At 35.8% G+C, this 21489-nt stretch overlaps 1 protein-coding gene across 1 annotated transcript in view; it reads right to left on the bottom strand.

Annotated features, from left to right (window-relative positions):
- LOC108405726 (putative disintegrin and metalloproteinase domain-containing protein 5) overlaps positions 1-21489 on the bottom strand; it is a 38951-nt gene that overhangs the window by 8230 nt on the left and 9232 nt on the right. Inside the window, 2 exon segments of the mRNA XM_073219289.1 lie at positions 2450-2461; positions 5102-5297. Of these exon segments, the coding sequence (XP_073075390.1) occupies positions 2450-2461; positions 5102-5297 (208 nt within the window).

Raw genomic sequence — 21489 nt, forward strand, 5'->3', positions numbered from 1 at the left:
AATTCTTAAATACTCTACCAAAAAAATCTTAGAATTAATAAATGAATTTAGTAAAGTTACCAGCTACAAAATAAACATACAGTAGACAGTTGCATTTCTACCCACCAATAGCAAAACATTTGAAAAAGAAATAATGTAACCAATCACATTTACGATAGCATCTAAAAAATATAATATTTAGGAATATATTTAGCCAAGGAGGTGAAATGTCTGTACACTGAAAACAAGACTGACAAAAGAAATTAAAGAAGACACATAAGAAGATATCCCACATTTGTGTATTAGAAGAATTAATATTGTCAAATGTCCATGTTACCCAAAGCTATCTATGCATTCAATGCAATCTCTATTGAAAGTCCAATGGCTTTTTCACAGAAATAGAAAAAACAATCATAATTTTTATGGAGCCACAAAAGACCCCAAATAAACAAAGCAATCCTAAGAAAGAAGAACAAAGCCAGCGACATCACATTTCCTGATTTCAAACTATTCTACAAAGCTATAATGATCAAAACAATATGATATTGGCATAAAAATAAACAGATAGACCAAAGGAACAGAACTGAGAAACCAGAAACAAACCTTTCATATACAGTCCACTAACATTGACAAGCGAGCCAGGAAATTCAATAGAGAAGGGAAAGTATCTTCAGTAAACGGTGCTTGGAAAGCTGGAGAACTGCAAGCAGAAGAATGAGATGGGACCTTAATCTTACACCATTCACAAAAATGAACTCAAACAAATTAGACTTAAACATATGACCTAAAACAGTAAAATCCCTAGAAGGAAAGATAGGGGAAAAGCTCCTTGACATTGGTCTTGACAGTGGTTTCCTGGATATGACACCAAAAGCCCAAGCAGCAAAAGCAAAAATAACTAAGTGGAACAGCATCAAACTAAAAATCTACTGCACAGTAAAAGAAACAATCAACAAAATGAGAAACCAACCTGCAGAAGGGAAGAAAATATGTGCAAATCATGTATCTGAGGCATTAATATCCCAAATATATAAAGAACTCATACACCTCAATAGCAAAAATTAAATAAAAAGAGTGGAAAATGGGCAAAGGATATAAATAGGAATTTTCCTAAGAAGACAAAAAAATAATAAACAGTAGATTAACAAGTGCTCCACAACACTAATAAACTGCAAATCAAAACCCCAGTGAGGTCATCACCCCACACCTGTCACATTTGCTACCACCAAAAAGAAAAGATAATAAGTGTTGCCAAGGATGCAGAGAAAAGGTGGGACAGTGTTGGTGGGAATATAAGTTGGTACAGCCACTATGGAAAACAGTATGGAGGCTCCTTAAAATCTGAAAAATAGAACTACCATATGATCCTGCAATTCAGCGTCTGGGTGTTTATCCAAACGAATTGAAATCAGGACCTCTGCACTCCCACGTCCACTGCAGCAGCATCCACAATAGCAAACATAGGGAAACAACCTATATGCCCACTGGTAAATGAATGTAAAAGAAAATATTATGTATATTATATATAGACATATAATTATACTGTGTATATTATATATAGACATATAATTATACTATGTATAATTATATATACAAATTATTTGGAAAAGAAGGAATTCCTGCCATTTGAGAGCACTGGTAGAAACTGAAAGGTGTGCTAAATGAAATCAGTCAAAAAGAGAAAGACAAATGCTGTATGATCACTTATGTGTGGAATATAAAAAAGTCAAACTCAGAGAAATAGAGAGTAGTATGGCGGTTATCAGAGGTTTGGGGTAGTGGAAATAGGGAAATATTGGCCAGAGTACAAACTTCCAGCCATAACATCAACTAGTTATGGGGAAAAATAGTTACCAAGCTTTAAGAAATTAAATATTAGATATAAACACAAAATTTGGTGTTAAAAACACTAATTGCTAATCACATCCAGAATAAGGAAATAATATAATCAAGTTTTAAAAATCTTTTTAGCTGAATTATTTTTAAGAATCTTGAAGAGATAAAATGGTTACCATTAACCATTTTAGGTGTATGGTTCAGTGCTATTAAATACATTTATACTGTTGTGTAACCATCACTACCTCTATCCCCATAACTTTTTCATCTTGTAAAACTGAAACTCCACACCTATTAAAGAATAACTCCCCATTCCTCCTTTCCCCAGACCCCTGGCAGCCACCATTATACTTACTGTCGATGTTAATTAACTATGCTAAGTACCTTGTATCAGTAGAGTCATACGGTATTTGTCTTTTTGTCACTGGCTTATTTCACATAGCGAATGTCTTCAAGGTTCATCCACATTGTATCCATTCTGCAAATTTTCCACCCTTTTTAAGGCTGAGTAATATCCTGTTGTTTGTAGAGACCGCATTCCGCTTTACCTATTCATCTGTTGATAGACAGTTGGGTGGCTTCCAAGTTTTAGCTTTTGGGAATGCTGTTGCTATGAACGTGGATATACAGAGACCTCTCTCATATACTGCTTTTAATCCTTTTGGGTATATACCCAGAAAGGGGATTGCTTGGCCATACAGTAATTCTATTTTTAATTTTCTGAGGAAACTTCATACTGTTTTCCAAAGCAGCTGTACCATTTCACATTCCTACCAAGTACGCACAAGGGTTCCAGCTTTTCTACATCCTCACCAATGCTTGTTGCTTTCTGTTTCTTTGGTAGTAGTCACCTTAGTGAGTGTGAGGTGGTATCTCACCGTGGTTTTGATGGGCATTTCCCTAATGATGCTTCTTTTCACGTGCTTATTGGCCATTTGCATATCTTTTTTGGAGAGATGTCTACTCAAGTCCTTTGCCCATTTCTGAGTTTTGTTACGTTTTAGGAATTTTCTATATATTCTGGACATTAATTTCTTATCAGATATATGGTTTGCAAATAATTTCTACCATTAGAACTACAAAACAACCAGAAAGCAATTAACACGATGGCATTAGTAAATCTTGACATTTGGGACCAGATAAATTCTTTGTTCTAGGTACTGTTCTGTGCCTTCTAGGATGTTAACCAGTGCTCCTGACTTCTATTCTCTAGGAGCCCGTGTCAGTCCCACCCCAGGTGTGAAAACCAAAAATGTCTGCAGGCATTGCGTCTAGTAGGCAAAGGCCATGGATTCTGCTAAATATGACACAACTGCCCAGGACAATCTCTCACCTCACCTCTCACAAAAAGGAATTGTCTGGCATAAAATGTCATCAATGCTGAGGTTGAGAAGAAACACTGAGGTAACTGTTGGGTTTGTAGTCACACCCCACTAGGTACCACACAACTCAATTTAGTGACAATTATCCCAAAAATAATGTATATGACTTTACAATTAGTGAGACTTTCTATCTCCTAGAGGACAAACCTCACCACAAACTAAATGACAACTTTAGCATCATTTTATATTACACCTAGAACAGGAAGTTGCATGTCATAAGTATCACTGAAGAATTTGGCAAGGAACTTAAAAAAAAAGTCACACGTTTCCAGTTGAGGTGTCTTTACTGATCTAATAGAAAAAAAGACTTACTACTTAAACTCAAGGTTCTTTACCATATATCTTTATATATTTCCCAACTTTAAATCATATGGCTTCATGCATAATCTATGTCATTCAACATTACAACCCCATAAGCATATGTTGGCAAGAAACCAGTAATGCGGCAGCACGTGATGACTTGTACGAGGTCTGTGGAATAGGATTTTTATTGGCTATTGCCTATAAGTCATGTTTTTATCTTGGAAAGCTAAACCTTATTACAGAATTATATCAAATCCTACTCCAGAACATTCCAATTAACTAGTCCAAGAAGTATGACATAATCAAAGGATTATGATAAATTTGGATTGAAATACAGTAATGATCGAGCCTCCTTTTGCTCCCAAGCTCTGCAGGAGGTACGCAAAGTGGGACTCTTTTTTTTAAAATTATTTATTATTTTATTTTGTTATCATTAATCTACAATTACATGAAGAAAATTATGTTTACTAGACTCTCAAAGTGGGACTCTTCCAAAAATAAGTATACAGGCTGATTGACAGGCCAGACTTACGTACGGGATGCATCAACACAAGTGGTCACTAGGATTGGACAGACATTTCTTTGAAATAAAGATGCTTTAGGTGTTATACTTGCCACCAAGAATAAATTTGTAGTATTCTGGGGGACGACTGTTGCACTTAGACCTCTAGTTCTCACAGAGGGCTTTAAAAAGCACTCAAAATCACTTCTAATACTAAAGAAACAGTAAATAAGGTAAATAACTTGAGGGACACTAGCTGACATCTCACTGTCTTACTCTAAACGTATCTGGTCAGCACTGAGATTTGCTTTTCTGGTTTCACATAGGAGAAACATTGAATCATGGATCTGGAGTACTTTTCTGTTCCTCCTAATTTTCATGGTCATTTGGTTAGGTATATTGCAATTACGTTTAAAGACTACTGTAGCCATCGTCTTGCTAGATGGTGCAATGGTGATTCTGGCAGAAGAACAGAGCAAAATTATAATAATCACAAAAAACTGTATCTCATCTCCTCCTTGAAGTCCTGGCGTTTATATTGATCTGGACAATAACTTGGAATTTTCTTCTATGACCTGGACAATGAAGGCCTAAAGAGAGGACTAAGAATGAAAAATTTCACTCTCAAAGAACATGAACTGTGGGTGTGCAAGAAATTGTATATTTTGATGAAGCTAACGATCCACACATTTGTAGGAAGCTTAAGCAAACTGGACTATACAAGCCATAAGCTGAAGCCATCACTCATCAGCAAGCGGCTTTGAACAGACCCACTCTTGAATTCTACTCAATCAGTGATTAGCCTTGCTTTATTCACTTAATTAAACCCCACCATCACAAATTCTATATAATCCCCTAGATAACTACATTTCCACTTGAAGCTTAGTCCCTGTGAAAACAATAGTTCCATATAAATTCACTTTTGTTATTCAGAATCAAGAGAATTTGATTTCCTTTAACACTAATACCACTAGCAAGACTCAACTCACTAACAAAGTACATTTATATTTTTGTTTTACAGAATTGAATAATGGAGCTTAGAATAATCAGGATTTAGGAACCAAGAAGAAAGTTATGGTCATTACCTCCTCTAAATTACCTCCAACTAAATTTCTACACTGTTTGGTAAACATCCGACATCATCCCATGTAACAGAAGGAATCACCCGAATCGCAAGTTTGTCCATTGCGTGCGTAAGTGTCAGGCACACAGTACGAGAAAACCCCACTGCAATATTCAGGGAAGTCACAGTCTTCATCAAATGATTTCCTACACATTTTACAAAGTGGCATCAACTAGAAGGGAAAAGGAACATAAAAAGATTACACATCAGTGATGCTCAAGTTTATTTTCTCCACAGCCTTTACATTTCCATCCATTTTTTTCCAAGTTGATAAGACCACTGAGGAGACTCTGAGTCCCCTTGTCAGCTACCTAAGCATCGCAGAGAAATTTCGGTGATGGAATTTATTTTGCATAAAGGAATGGAAATGCTAGTGAAAGAAGTGAGAAACTCAAAATAAGCAGACTACCATAACGATGAAGAAGAAAGAAAGTAGAGCTAAGGAATTAATATATGTTACTTTCAACTCATTATGCCTATGCTCACATAGGCAGCATCTGATTTTCCCATATGCCATCCTTAAAGCAGAAATCGGCAACCATTTATAAAAACAATAAATACACATCATAAACATTTAGAAAAAACTGTGTAAATCTTAAAAGAAGATAATGTAAGGACACAAAGAGAAAGGTTTCTTTCACTTACCACACTGCAAACAACTGAAAAAAAATTTTCCCTAATTAAATATCTCTTCAGCACGTAAGCATTAGCTGATAGCTTTTAGGGCTCCCTTTCTGTACACTTGTTTATGCCAAGAAACATCTAAACATCATCATTGCAAACACTTTCCTCAACGAAAGCCCAAATCCTCATGGCTATCATCACTATCCTATGCAAGTTAAGTCAAATTTATTTTAGATTTCAAAGGTACTAGAGGCCCAGCTTATATAACATTTGCCCCACCCAGTAGGTTTTCTGTGTGTTTTTCTCATTTTGTCAACAAAGATCTGCTACCTATAGCAAATCTGATACAAATTCTCCGAGTGATGGGTGGGAGTACAAAGCACAATGTGTGTGCCACCCAAGCTTATGGACTTAGCATCCAAATCAAAACCAATAATCAAAATTGTTTCCAAAGGAAAATACATATAAGTATAATGAAAAATATGAGTACTTGTTTCTTCAGAATATGCTTCCTTTTATAAATGTGTATCAATGGCAGTCTTACTTTTACTCCAATTTCTTTTGTTAATAAAGCGTTACTTCTTATACCAGAAAATATAAAGCAAAAGTACAGAGGCTTTCCATATAACCCCTGCTCCATACATGCAATACCTCCCATGTTATCCATGTCTCCCTAGAGTGGTACATCAGCTACAACTGATGAGCTTCCGTGACATATCACCACCACTCAAAGCCATCGTTTACATTACACGCACTCTCAGTGTCACACATTCCATGGGTTTGGACAAATGTATAATGACAAGTAACTATTGGTTTGATATCATACAGAGTATTTTCACTGCCCTGAACATCCTTCATGCTCTGCCTATTAATCTGTCCCTCAGTTCCTTGCAACCACTGGTCTTTTTACTGTCTCTGTAGTTTTGCCATTTCCAGAATGTCATGTAGCTAGAATCATACAGTATTTAGCCTTTTCAGATTAGCTTCTTTCACCCAACTTCTTTTTCAAGACCCATAAAAACCCAGTTCCTCAAATGCTCTTTCAGCCAAACTTTAGCATCTCACTTGCTCTTCCACTGATTTTTCTTTCCTTGGCTAACATCCAAATGGCCATAAAACTTTTAAACTGCTAACTCCTTATTTCTGAGTGTTTCTACTAAACTCTTTTAATTTTGTTTTTATTTTAGTTTTTAATATTTTCTCCGCAAGACTGTCAGTCTGTATATGTACTATATAATTCAAGATAAGGGCTGTGTCCCTTTACACAACTGAACCAGGAATGGGTGGATTAATTTATTGCCTTGGACCACCCTATGATCCTTGACTGCACAATAAAGAAAGCAGTGTGTATGTCAGAAAACTCATGGTTAGCACCTTGTGATAACTGGGCCCAAGGACAATAAGAATCACAACTATTACCACAGCCTCAACAGAAGTGGTTCACATATCTCTGTGGATGTCTGAATCTGGTTGTGCAGCAGAAAAGGTATTCTCTTTTGGTGCAGCAATGACAGGGAATTTGGTTATCTTTTATACAGCTTATGTTTGGTAGGTTAGTTAATTTTTTTTCTTCTGATATCACCAATCTACAATTACATGGAGAACATTATGCTCACAAGGGTCCCCTCCTCATGAAGTGCCCCTGACAAACCTCACCACAGTCACTGTCCATCAGCATACTAAGATGTTGTAGAATCACTAGTCTTCTGTGTGTTGCACAGCCCTCCCCATGCCCCCCCCATATTATACATGCTAATTGTAATACCCCCTTTCTTTTTCCCTACCCATATCCCTCCCTTCCCTCCCATTCTCCCAGTTCCTTTCCCTTTGGTAACTGTTAGTCCATTCATGGGTTCTATGATTCTGCTGGTAGGTTAGTTAATTTTATTAAAGTCACAGTTAATATGAAGAATTAAGATATGTCCAGTAATGAAAAGAAGAGGAGAGTGACATCAACAATATGGTAGAATAGGAGATTCCGGGCTGTGTATCCACATGGAAACACCTATTTTAGCAACTACTATGGATAAGAATACTTTTATGGGAGCTGGGAATCCAACTGAAAGATTCCAGTCCCCTGGTGAAGCAAAAAATCTGAGAGTAGCTTCATTGAAGGTGGTAAGAGGAAAGGTTTCACTTTATCCACATCACCCCTCCACCAAGGTGGCACACTCAATGCCAAGAGAGACCTTCTTGGCCCATAATTTCTCTGAGAGGGGGAAGTAAAAGGGATATGAGAACCTAGTTTCCCCAGTGCTGTGAAACACGACCCAAGAGGCCCACTTTTGTCTCATCTTACCCAGAATGTTGGGGGAATTGGCACAGTTGAATAGTCTGGGGACACAGAGGAGTAGGGAAATGGGACAGGGACTCACAGCAAATGTGTAGATTATAACAACCAGCTATGTAGTCTATTAACTCACAAATTCCAGCAAGAGCCACACCCATGAACCAACTGGACACTTCACCAGCATTCACCCACAACCACCCATCAGCCTGCAGCACTTGACACACACACACCCTGAAGCCAGCACCCTGTGCTCACCACCAGATTTTACGCACAAAAGCAGTGCACAATCCTTCAGACAGCAATCAGCAGCTGGGTGGCTCTGCTGAACTGGGAGAAGCTGCATGATCTTGAACACTCCACGGTAATACCTTAGGAAAATAAATGGGAGGTTCTCTGCACTCAGACTGGCTCAGTGTTTGAGAGAAGACACACAGTCTTAAGCTTCACCCCACTCCCACGAGAGAATAAAAATAGTGGAGCAAGCATACCCAGAGAAAAGGCCTGAGGGAGCCCCCAAAACCCTAGCTAAGCTGACTGATGACTGGCTTTTTTCTCTCCCAAAGCCAGTTGGTAAACACTGGAGGAGAGAGCTACTTCTTCAAATGTAAAGATATCAGTGCAAGGCTTCAAGGAACATAAAGAATCAATATACTTAACAAAATAAAGCTCATATTTGCCTTAGATTTAATTTGTTCTAATTTTTATAGATTTTTAAGGAACAAGCTTAGATTATTGATTTATTTTCTAAAATAGGTATCTAAAGCTAAGAATTCCCCTCTAAGCACTACCTCACCTGCATGCAATAGATTTTGATGTGTTGTTTTTCAGCTTTCATTCAGTTCAAAATATTTCAATGATCCTTAGACACATTGATTATCGAGAAATGTGGTGTATAATTCATAATACTTGTGGTTTATTAAATTTCCTTCATTTGTTGATTTCTAATTTAATTTTGTTGCCACCAGAGAATAAAGTCTATATTATTTCAGTCTTAAAATCTTGAGACTTGTATCATGGTCTAGCACATGGTCATTCTCAAAGATGTTCCATGTGTGCTTGTACATAATGTGTATTCTGCTATTGCTGGGTAGAGTGTTCATTAAATGTCAGTTTGGTCAAGTCGTTTGACAGTGTGGGAGAAGTAGTCTATAGCCTCAATGATTTTCAGTTCGGTTGTGGATGATCCTGAGCCAGAGGACCCAACAAAGCTACACCCAGATTCTTGGTACCTCTGGATCCTGTAACTTAATTTTAAAAGTATATTCAAAGAGCAACATCACAAGGGGGCAAAATAAGGATTTTCTGCTCATATATCCCCTTAACAACACTAGATTGCTACAGAAAAAAAGTCCTTTGTGGGAGCTTTGCAATCCAGGTAGGAGATGTTGAAACCCTGAGGAGTCTAAGACTGAGGAGAGCCAATTTGAAAAGGCAAGCCCTCACCCAGGCAGCCACTTACTAACTGTGCACGGTCTTTATTCCCAGAAATGGCTCCTTACCCCTGAGGACTCAGCTTACAGCCCCATTTGGCAATGATCCTGCTACAAGCATCTCATGCCAAGGGACCAACAAAGAGTCACATCCATCCATGCTTCAAGTACCAGGCACACACACCCCAGTCCCAGAAGCGGCCGTGATGTGGCCTGTGAGTCAGCTGCAGTCCCTGAGTATTTGGAGGTAAGCACACCAAACTTTGTTTGACTGTTTTCAAAAGTACCATTTAACTGTGTTCTAGCCCCTATGAGCAACAGTTTACAGTCAGTCAGTTCTGCAGGCACAGGGACTTAGCAAGAGACAATCCTATCCACAACACTGTAGACCTAGGACAGGCCTATACTCAGCTTTAGCCCCCTCACAGGCACCCCAAACAGTCCTACTCACCCTGGGACCGAACAGGGAACACCCCCTTCTGTGTCTGATAGTCCAGAAGGGTCCCCATATTATGTTCCAGCCTCCTCTCAGCCACAGTCTACTAACAGTCCTGCTGGCAAAGATACCCAGCAGGAGACCCTCCTGTCTATGGCCCTGGAGATCCTGAAAGGGTCCTATACTTGACTCCAGCCTCCTCACAGCTAGTCTATCAGAAGTTCTGCTGGACCAGGGAATCAGCAGGACACATTCCCCACCTGTGCTCCTGAAGATCAGAAAAGGGCCCAACTTCCGGGGACAGCTTCAACTCCTACCAGCCATATTTCACCAAGCATCACTGATATCACAGGGACCAAGCAGGAGATGTTCCAGACTGTGCCTAAGAAGACCCCAACATGGCCCCATACTTGGATCAAGCCCCTGCAGCCACAGGCAGAGAGCTGTCGAGTCCACCCAGGGCCCTGGCAGGATACATACCTATCTGTGCCTCCAGAGCCAGATCTGCAAACCTCAATCTAGACTGTAGACCCTAAAACAGCCCTGGGACTCAATTCCAGCCACTCAAAGGTCAGGGTCTATCCCACCTACACAGGGATCCACCTTGGCAGGAGCCCTCCTAGGAATCACACCCATCCACAAATGTGATAACGAGCCACTGTCTGAGTAGCCAGCTGTAGACCCTGAAGCAGACCCTTGTCTGAGTGTGACTACTGAACAAGGCACTGAAGGGAGTCCCATATACCCAGGAACCAGACAGGGACCATGCCTGCATAAGACCCTTGTAACAAGCTCATCAACTGCAGATCCAGAAAACAACCTTGTAAATGGGCTCCAACCAAGAGCGGTTTGCTCTATCAACTGCACAGACTCCAACCGAAGACTGCATGGATCAAAAAGAATCAGGCAACTATGGTACCAGTAAAGGAAACTAACAGAGCTCCAGTAATCAGCCACAAAGAAATGGAGATCTATGAATTGCCTTACAAAAATTCAAAAGAAATTCAAGCTAATCATCTCAGTGAAATGCGAGAGAGCACAAACAACTAAGTGAATTCAGGAAAACATACAAGAAAATAATTAAAGAACTAGAAAACACAACGAAGGAGCCAAACAAAAATTCTTTATTGAAGATAACAGTTAAAAGAAAGGAAAAACTCAGTAAATGAATTCAACAAAGGAATCACTCCTGCAGAAGAAAGATTTAGTAAACTGGAATACTATTGATTTGAAATTAGCCAGTCAGAGGAACAAAAAGAAAAAAGAGTGAAGAAAGTCTACAGGAGTTATAGGACATCATCAAGCAAATGATATTGATATTATGGGAGCCCCAGAAGGAAAAAAGAAAGAAAGGAGCAGAAAGATTATTTAAAGAAATAATAGCTGAAAATTTCTCAAATCTTTGGAGAGATATGGATAGCCAGGAACAGAAAGCTAAAAAGAACCCAGTCAAGAAAAACTCAAAGATTAGTGTAAAACAAATTAAAATCAAAAAGTTAAAAGTCAAAGGAAAAATTTTGGAGCAGCAAGAAAAAAATTATTCATCACATACAAAGGAACCAAGAAGGCTCTCAGTGGATTTCTCTGCAGAAATCATGCAAACCCAGAGTGGGATGATATATTCAAAATACTGAAAGGAAAAAATCGCCAACCAATAAAACTATACCAGGCAAAACAGTCCTGCAGAAATTAAGAGATAAAGACATTCCCACACGAATAAAAGATAAGGGGGTTCATCACCTTTAGACCTGTCTTAAAAGTCTTTTGAGTTTATCAAATTGAAATGAAAGGACACTAACTCATGAAAACATATGCAAGTGTAAAACTTACTGGTAAATGTAAAAATATAGTCAAATTCAGAATACCCTAGTGCTATAATGGTGGCAATAACTTTATCTCTAGCACAAAGGTTAAAAGACAACAGTATTATACAGTAATATTGCTACAATAATTTGTAAGAGGATGCACAGTATAAAAAAGAGACAAAGTATAACAGCACATAAAATGTGTGGGAAGAGAATGTAAAATGTAGAGCTTTTGTATGTGATTGAAGGTATGTTGTTTTCAGCTTAAAGTAGACTGTCATGTCTATAAAAGTGTTTTATATAAGCTTCATGATAATCACAAAGAAGCACTCTATAGTAGATACACAAAAGACACAGAGAGATGAATGAAAGCATACCACGACAAAAAAATCCTAAAGGAAGACAGCAAGAGAGGAAGCAAGGAAAAAAAATTTAAAAAGGAAAACAACAAACAAAATAACAATAGAAAGTCCTTACCTATCAACAATTACTTAAAATATAAATGTTTTTTTGCTGAACAAAAGACATAGAATGGCAAATGGATCAGAAACAAGATCCAGCAATATGGTGCTTACAAGAAATTCAATTTAGCTTTAAGGACATGCCTAGGCTGAAAGGGAAGGGAAGAAAAGGACATTCCATGAAAATGGTAACCAAAAGAGAGTAGGCTTTGCTTTACTTACATCAGATGAAATAGACTTTCAGTATAATCAGTCATAAAAGACAAATAAATTCATTATATATTGGTAAAGAGGTCAGTTCTTCAAGGGAGTAAACCCTTGTAACTATATGTACACCAAATATTCGAACACCAGAAAGTTAAAACAAATATTGACAGACTGAAGGGAGAAGTAGACAATAGTAGTAAGGAACTTTAATTCCATACTTTCAACATTGGATGGAGCAACTGGAAAAATTCAATTGGAAAATAGTGACCATGAATAAAATTACAGACCAAATGGACCTTAAAGACATATATAGAACATTATGTCAAATAAGAAAAAAATACACATTCTTCTCAACCACACATGAAACATTCTCCAAGCTAGAACATATATGTTGGCCCACAAAGCAAGTTTTAAGAAACTTAAAATATTGAAATGATATTTACTGTCTTTTCCAACCAAAATGGTATGAAACTAGAAACCAGTTACAGATGGAAAACTGGAGAAGTCCCAAAGTTTGGAAGTTAAACATCACTCTTGAACCACCAACAGAGCAAAGAAGAAATAAAAGGGAAACCAGAAAGTATCTTGCAATAAACAAAAACAAAAACATGCCAACACATATGGTATGCAGTAAAAGCAATTCAAAGATGTAAATTTATCGTTATAAATGCCTATATTGAAAAAAGAAAGATCTCAAATGAACAACTTAACTTTACACCTAAAGGAATTAAAAAAGAACAAACTAAGCCCAAGTTAGTAGAAGGAAGGAAATAACAAAGATCAGAACAGAAATAAATGAAGCAGAGATTACAGAGACAATGGGGAAAAATATCCATGAAACTAAGAGTTCTTGAAAAGATAAACAAAATAGCAAACTTTTAGCTATACTAACCAAGAGAAAGAGACAGGACTCAAAATGATGAAATCATGAAGGAAAGAGACACTAAAACTGACACCACAGAAACATGAAGGATCATATGAGGCTACTACATGGCAGCAAATTTCATAACCTAGAAGAAATGGATAACTTCCTAGAAACAGAAAACCTACCAAGACTGAATCATGAAGAAATGGAAAACTTAAAGAGACCAATCACAACTAAAGAGATTGAATTTGTTTTTAAACCTCCTAGCGAAGAAAATTCTAGGACCAGACTGTTTCCCAGGTGAATTCTATGAAATATGTAAATAATTAATGCTAATTCTCCTCAAATTCTTCCAAAAAATCGAAGAGGCAGGAACAGCAGTGTCCTGATACCAAAGACAGAGAGAAGAGAATTATAGGTCAGTATCCCTGAAGAGTATAAATGCAAAAATTCTCAACAAAATACTAGGACACAAAATTTAGCAGCACATTAAAAGGATCATATACCATGATCAAGTGGGATTTATCCCTGGGATGCAAGGATGATTCAATATACAGAAATCAAAAAATGGTGTACTTCATTAATAGAATTAAGGGTAAAAATTATGTAATCCCTTGAAGCGATGCAGAAAAAGCATTTTACAGAATTCAACACCCCTTCATGACAAAAGCGCTCAACAATTTGGCTATAGAACATGTCTCAACATAAAAAAGGCCATATATGACAAGCCTTAGGGAACATCATACTTCATATGAGAAGCTGAAAAAGTTTCTTCTAAGATCAGAAACAAGACAAAAGTGTCCATTCTTGCTTCTATTCCACATAGTCCTGAAGTCCTAGCCAGAGCAACTAGATAAAAAAGAAGTAAAAGGCATCCAAATCAGAAAAGAAGTAGTAAAACTGTTTCTGCAGATGACATGCTCTTATATAAAGAAATTCCTAAAAGAGCAATAAAAATAACACATGTAGGATATGTAGTAATACCCCTCTTTCATTCCTGATACCGGTAATTTGTTTTTTGTCTCATTGTTCTTTGATTAACACAGTGAGTTTTATCAAGTGTATTGATTTTTTTCAAAGCACCAGCTTTTATTTTCATTGGTTTTCATTTTCTGGTTTCTACTTCATTGATTTCTGCTTTCAGCGTTGTCATTCTTTTTTTCTACTTAATTCTGATTTAATTTAGATTAGCATTTTATTTCCCTAAAATAGCATTCTAAATAATTGATTTTAGATCTTTCCTCATCTCTGTTATAAGCATTTAAAGCTGTAGATTTTCCTTAAAACACAATTTTAGCTGAATCTCAAAAAGATTTTGATATGGCATGTTTTCATGTGCATGCAGTTAAAATACTTCCAATTACCTTTTTGACTTCTCTGAGCTACAGACCATTTAGATGCCTAGTTTAGAAGTGATAGATATCTTATTCTTGATTTCTAATTTAATTCTTAACACAAAATAAATATATTGAGATTTATTTCATGGCACAGAATAATCTATCTTGATGAATATTTCAAGTACACTTGAAAAAAATGTTTATACTTGTTAAATATAGTGATTCAAGTATCAATTATATTAATGTAGTTTATAGTACTGTCCATGTCTTCTACATTCTGATTTTTGTTTCTGGTGGTTCTATTAGTTACTGAAAAATGTGAAATACATCTCCAAATATGAGAGTGGATTTTTCAGTTTCTCCCTTTAGTTCATTAGTGATTACTTCATGAAATTTTAAGATCTGATATGTGTGTGTGTAAATGTATTTTTATAAATGTACATGTATTTATTGTTTTACCTTCCTTATCTATTTTTTATCATTTTGAAGCATTACTATCTTTTTTATATTAATACTATCACTGTATCTCTCTTACATGTACTGCTCCTTGTTATATCCTTTTACCTTCTTTTGTTTTCTACTTTACAAGGCATTTTTTGGGCTTAAAATCTCCCTCTTACAGATAGCATGTAATTGGTTCTTGGTTTTTATCTAGTCTGACAACCTCTGCCTTTTGATCAGAGTGTTTGGCCTAATTACATTTAGTATAATAATTAATATGTGTGCATTTCAATCTGTTGTTTTGCTGTTTGTTTCCTATTTGTCTCATCCTTTGTTCCTCTATTCTTCCTTTCTCACCTTATTTTGTTAGTGAAATATGTTTAATATTTCATTTTAATTTCTCTATTGGTTTTTTGGCTATACCTCCCTGCATAATATTTCAATATTTTCCCTGGAATTTACAGTAAGTATCTTGCTATTCCATAATCTATTTAGGATTAGTACTTATTTTGTCAAGTAAATGAAAGAAACCTCACAAGAGTGTATTTCAATTTACCCTTGTATCTTTAGTGTTATCATCATTACTGTATAGATAGATATATACTCATGTATGTGTGCATATATGCAGGTGTATGTTTGTGTATATGGATGTATGTATCATCCTTATACACATCCATGCCTATACATAGATGTACATGTATACAATGTAGTTAGTGAAATTAAGGGCAGAAAAGGAAAAGCATACATATAATTACTTATATTTACTCACATATTTACCATTTCCATGCTCATCTTCCTTTCTGTAATCGCACTGGTCATCTACTGCCTTGGTCCTTCAGGCTGAAGAACTCTGAATTCTTAGAATTTCTTGTAGTGCAAGTTACTGGTGACATACTGTCTCAGCTTTTGCTTAACTGAAAACAACTTTGCTTCCACTTTAAAATATAATGTATTTGGGTATAATATTCTTGACTGGTAACTTCTTCTTCCTTCAGCACCTTTAATTTGTCATTCTTAGGTGTACTGACCTCCACTTTTTGTGATGAGGAGTCAGCCATATTTTGTATCCCTGTGTCCTGTATCTAATATGCCTTTTTTAGGCTACAATCAAGATTTGTCTCTTTATCTTGGGGCTTTGGAGGGTTTTATCCTGCGCATGAAAGTGGTTATCTACGTATCTGCTTGTAGTTTGATGAGCATCTTGAATCTGTAAGTAAATATTTTCTGTCAAATCTGGAAAAAAATCAGCATGTTCCTGCAAATTTTTTTCCTGCCATAGTCTCTCTTTTCTTTATCTTGCAATCTAATTAGACCTGTTTTTCCACTTAATATTCCCTCTCATGTCTGTCAGGTTTTCTTCATTTTTCTTCACCCTTTTTTCTCTCTGCTCCACAGGTTATATGACTCTCATTTTTCTGTTGTCAAGTTCATGTCTTTTGGCTTCTGATATTCCATCTTCTTTGGAGAACTTCCAACTAATTTTTCATGTCATTATTGTTCTTTTCACTTCTGGATTTTAAGTTTATATTTTTTATAGTTAATACTTATCTGTTGAAATTCCCTTAGTGAGTTGCATACTCATTAAGATAATTTTTCCTTATGTGAGCATAATTTCCTTTAATTCTCTTAATATATTCAAAATAACTACCAAGAAGTCTTTATCTGCTAACTGTAGTATCCTAGACTCAGAGTCAGTTTCCCTTAAGTGCTTATTTTCCTGAATATGGTACACATTTCCCTGTTTGCAGAATGTCCCGTAATTGTTGTTTAACAAGTTGGATGTTATAAATAAAATGACATGATGACCGTAGTAAGTTAAGTTGTCTGGGCATAAACTGTAAACTGTATCTCCCCTGCAGTTTCCAGCAATCTATCTCAATTTATATGTCTTCCAACTGAAGAATTTTTAACCTTATTTCCTGAAGTAACCTGGCATTTGGCCACAGATGTAGGCAGACTGCACTTAGACTTCAGAGTACAATCTTTCTGTATTTTCCTTGCTTCTGAAGATTCCTCTTTAGTTTCCAGTTACATTGCCAGTCTCAGGCTCTATATTTTGAAATCTGAAACCAATAAGGCTTGAGATTTCTTCTGCCTGAGTTGCACATGGTTGGAAAATATTCTGTAAAACAATTATCAAACTCACAGAGCTCACCTGTTGCACCTGTCGTTCAAGGTCCCACTCCTCTGTTTTGCCTCACAGGGTATTTCTGGTCCATGCATATTTTAGCAGTCAGCCAAGTATTTGTACAGTTAATAATCAGATTTTAGGTGTTGCCACTTTCACAGTTCTCTCACTGTCAGCATTTTCCTTTTAAATTTCCAGTGGTTCCTTGTCCCTGAACCCTGTTCTTTGCTACACTGAGTCAGTTGAGCTGCGATTTTTCACAGCCATTTACTTCTGTCATAGCCATGAAAGTGGAGGAGCAGAGCACCCTTAGGCTAGGAAAATATAAATTCACAGTTCTTATCTATTCCAGCTGCAGTTTTTCAAAAGTAAACTGTTCTCTGGCCTTTCTTCTTTTAGAAGTACTCTAGTGCCATTAAATAATATACATATGTACATATATATAAAATCAAACATCAGAAAACATTTTATATATTAAAATATACAATATATCTATATGCTATATTAATAATATATTAAGGTATTAATGATGTGTTATAGATTACTCATAGATTAAATATATATTGAACAATAGTTCAAATATATAATGACATATAAAATATATTTAAGAATATATATTAAATGTATTTATGTATAATATATTCCATATTTTACAATTGCTATCTGACAGTTTTCACATGACTACTTACTTCACTTTGTTGTCTATAGTGCCTCTGTCACCTTTCATCTGTTTTAATTTGCTCCTAATTCTACATTTTTACATTTTCTACACATGATAGATTTCACTTTTAAAAAGATTTTTAATTGGATCACCCATCAATAGAAAACTTTTTCTCCATGTATTAGCAAGCAATGCATTTTGCTGTCCCATCGGTAATGGTCTACAGTCTTTAGATGTTCATGTCTATTTTTGTTACTGTTCATTGTTAAAGGTATATTTCTTCAAATCCTTGGATAATCTTTGTGGTCACTAACTATAAAATCGGAGCTGATGCATACACTAAAGAATGTGAGAAGGCAATATCTGAAGACAAACATTATCTAAAGGACTATCGGTCTCTACTGTGAAAAAGAGCAAAATAAGGAGACTTAAAGGCTTCTATCTTTCCCAAAGAAGGTCATTTTCAAAGACAACATCTTTGTCTTCTTTTCCATCTATTATACATACAGGAAGTTAAAAAAATTTTTTAAATTCCTATGAACTTCTACATTTCCACAATCACATTGTTCTCCCTCTTCCAATATTCCATTGCCACATATGCTCCTTGGTTTTTGTTGATAAACTGGTATATCAGGAAGAATGTTATGAAGACATCCAAGGCCAGAATGTGAAGCAAAATATTTAAAGTCATCTAAGCTACAGGTGCTAAAATCCTTGACACCCCCAGATTGCCTGAAATACAAAAAACATGGGTGTAACAAAAGTTATTACTGTGTATCTCTTCATGTCTCCTAATGCACGGCATTTTGAAGAAAGATTTAAAGAGCATTTTTCATGGAAATCATGAAATGAAAGAAATTTCCAAAATCTTTTTCTTTTTGCCATCTATTCCTTTTGTAAACAAGACCTATTATTTACCTTTAAACATAGGACCTGTGTTATTCTTATTTATCTTCCCAGAGCCAAATAATTGAATTAAAAAGTTTTGGTATCAGTATTGACTATAATTTTTATCCATTTCATGATATTTTTGTATTTGGTTTGTAAATGTGAACATGTTTGTATTGACTTTAATAGCATATTTTAAAGCTTTGATCTCCATAATGAAACATTTTTCTATTAAAAATCTGTTCATGGAGCCACATTATGAGAGAGGCACAGCAGGAGTCCTTCCCTGACAGAGTCCTGACAGAGTGAGAGCTGTAGGCAGAGTGAATTTTATTGTGGACAAATAGTACCTCAATAAATTTGTTTTTTATAAGGTATACAAATAAAACACTAAAAAAGATGGTAGAAAAGCCAGAAAAAGGGAATAGATGGAAAGGAAAATATAAAAGTGCTGGATGATAAGATTGTGTTCATAGAAAATCTTAAGTAGCAAATAAAATCTCCTAGAATTTCCAAAGAGTTTAGCAAGTTTGTGGCACATAAGATGAACATACACAAATCAATTATGCTTCTGTGTCTTAGCAATGAACAATCTGAAAATGAAATTAAGGAAACAGACATACGCCATATTCAATCAAAAGACTCGATATTGTTAAGATGCAATTGGACAATACAATCCTTGTCAAAATCTCGGAAGTTTTCAGAAAAATTGGCAACCCAGTAATAAAATGTATATGAAAATACAAGGGACCTAGAATAGCCAAAACAATTTGGAAAAGATGAAAAGACTTGGGGACTTGCTCTACCTGATTTCAAAATTCAGTATAAATCTACAATAATACAGTGTGCTTTTCCATAGGGAAGGCCTACAGAGGAAATATTTACAATGGAGATGCTAATAAAAAAATCCACAACCTATGGGCAGCTGATTTGACAAAGGTGCCATAGCAATTAAGTGGGGGAAAGGATGGGCTTTTCAACAAACGGTATTGAAATAATTGGAGAACGGCAAAAATAAGAATGAACTTAAACACATAATAATAATTAACTTAAATGTATTATGTAACTGATTATAAGACCTATAAAACCCTGATGCATGAAAGAAAAAACAGATATATTATACTTCATGAAATTAAAAACATTTTCACACAAAAAAGGCATTATAAGGAAGAAATATTTGAAAATCATGAATCTGGTAAAAGACTCACAGCCAGAATATGGAAACAACTCTTACAGTTCCAAAGCATGAAATCTCAATTTTTATTTAAAAAAAAAAAAGGACAAAAGATTCAGTAGGCTCTTCACCAAAGAAGGTATGCAAAGCTATTAAGCATGGAAATATGTTTATCATCATTAGCTTCAAGGGAAATGCAGATTAAAGCCAATAAATACAACATACCCACTAAAATGATTTAAATGAAACATGCTGGGGCTACCAAGTCTTGCTGATGGTGATGTGCAACAACCAGGACTGGCTACAAATTCATGAGAACCAATGCAAAATGGAAACGCAGGGCCTCTTGTTTTTAAAACAGGGGAAAAGTATTATTAATGTTACTAAAATAAAAAACTTTTTCCCTTCTCCAGCAGTCTCTCTCAATGGGTCATGGTGTTACTTATTTGTAATTTAATGTCTTCCTAAATAAAAAAGCACTTGTAAGTTAAATTGTTAACATAAATCGTGCTGTTCGTCCTTGTCCTTATGTTCTACAATGCCAATTTAAATGCAAATATCAAAGCATTTAACTTTATGCAGAATCACTGCAATTACACAAGTCATACGGCTTTTCGTATCAAAACGGCGCTTTCAATCTGGCCAGAAAAAAATACACAAGCCAGACTCTGGAATGTAGGAAGGAGGCAGAGGTTTCCCCAGGCACGGAGAGACCTGGGGAAGGATTGGGCCTCTTCTCCTGCGTGGTTCCACTTGCGCTTGCAAAGAATATGTATTCTGCAGATGTTTGAGGTAAATTGTTCTATAACTGTCAATCACTTGAGTTTGGTTAATAGAAACATAAAAGTTCCTAACCAAAAAAATGTTTTAAAAAAGAATATCTATTTAATAAAAAAACAAAATCTTACACTGCTTCTGGTGATATTGTGCAAACATCTACTGAACAATAACAAGTGTCAGAATCGTCAAAACTTAATTCCACATTAAAGCCAAGCAACTGTACGATGCTGATAGTGTATGACTCCAAGGATAAACCCTCTGGATACTAAATATAAGGAAAAACAAAAAGAGTTTAGTAAGAATCCTACTCATTTAAAAAAATACTTACTATAATCAAAATTATGTAAAACTCATTTTTAAAATGTATCACTGTATACAAGATACCTATGTAGAAGCAATTGTAGTTGAATTATAAGCATTTAGACAGTAGACTGATTAAACGTGGATGAATAAACACAAGTTTAAGTTCAAAATACTTTTGCTTAATGACAATATTAGCAATCTTAGCATATCTAATAGAATCTTAAATACCACATTGTTTTGCTTCTTTGAGTTATTTTAAACAAAATGCCTTTAATCTTTTATTTTAATAATCAAGTCTAGATTCTTTTTGTAGCAGGCAACCTCTAAAATGAGTCCCAGTGATCTCTGCCTCCTGCTGTTTAGGTTCTTGTTTTCCCACTCCACTGGGCTTACTGACTTGTTTCTAATAAACTGAATGTAGCATAAGTGATAGGTCATCATTTCCAAGGTAGGTATAAAAAGGCTGACATTTTGCATTTTATGTCTCACTCTCTGAGGGATGCCAGCTACCGTGTCATAAAGTAGGCCTTTGAA

Source organism: Manis javanica, chromosome 12, assembly GCF_040802235.1.
Source record: "Manis javanica isolate MJ-LG chromosome 12, MJ_LKY, whole genome shotgun sequence".
Lineage (NCBI taxonomy): Eukaryota > Metazoa > Chordata > Mammalia > Pholidota > Manidae > Manis > Manis javanica.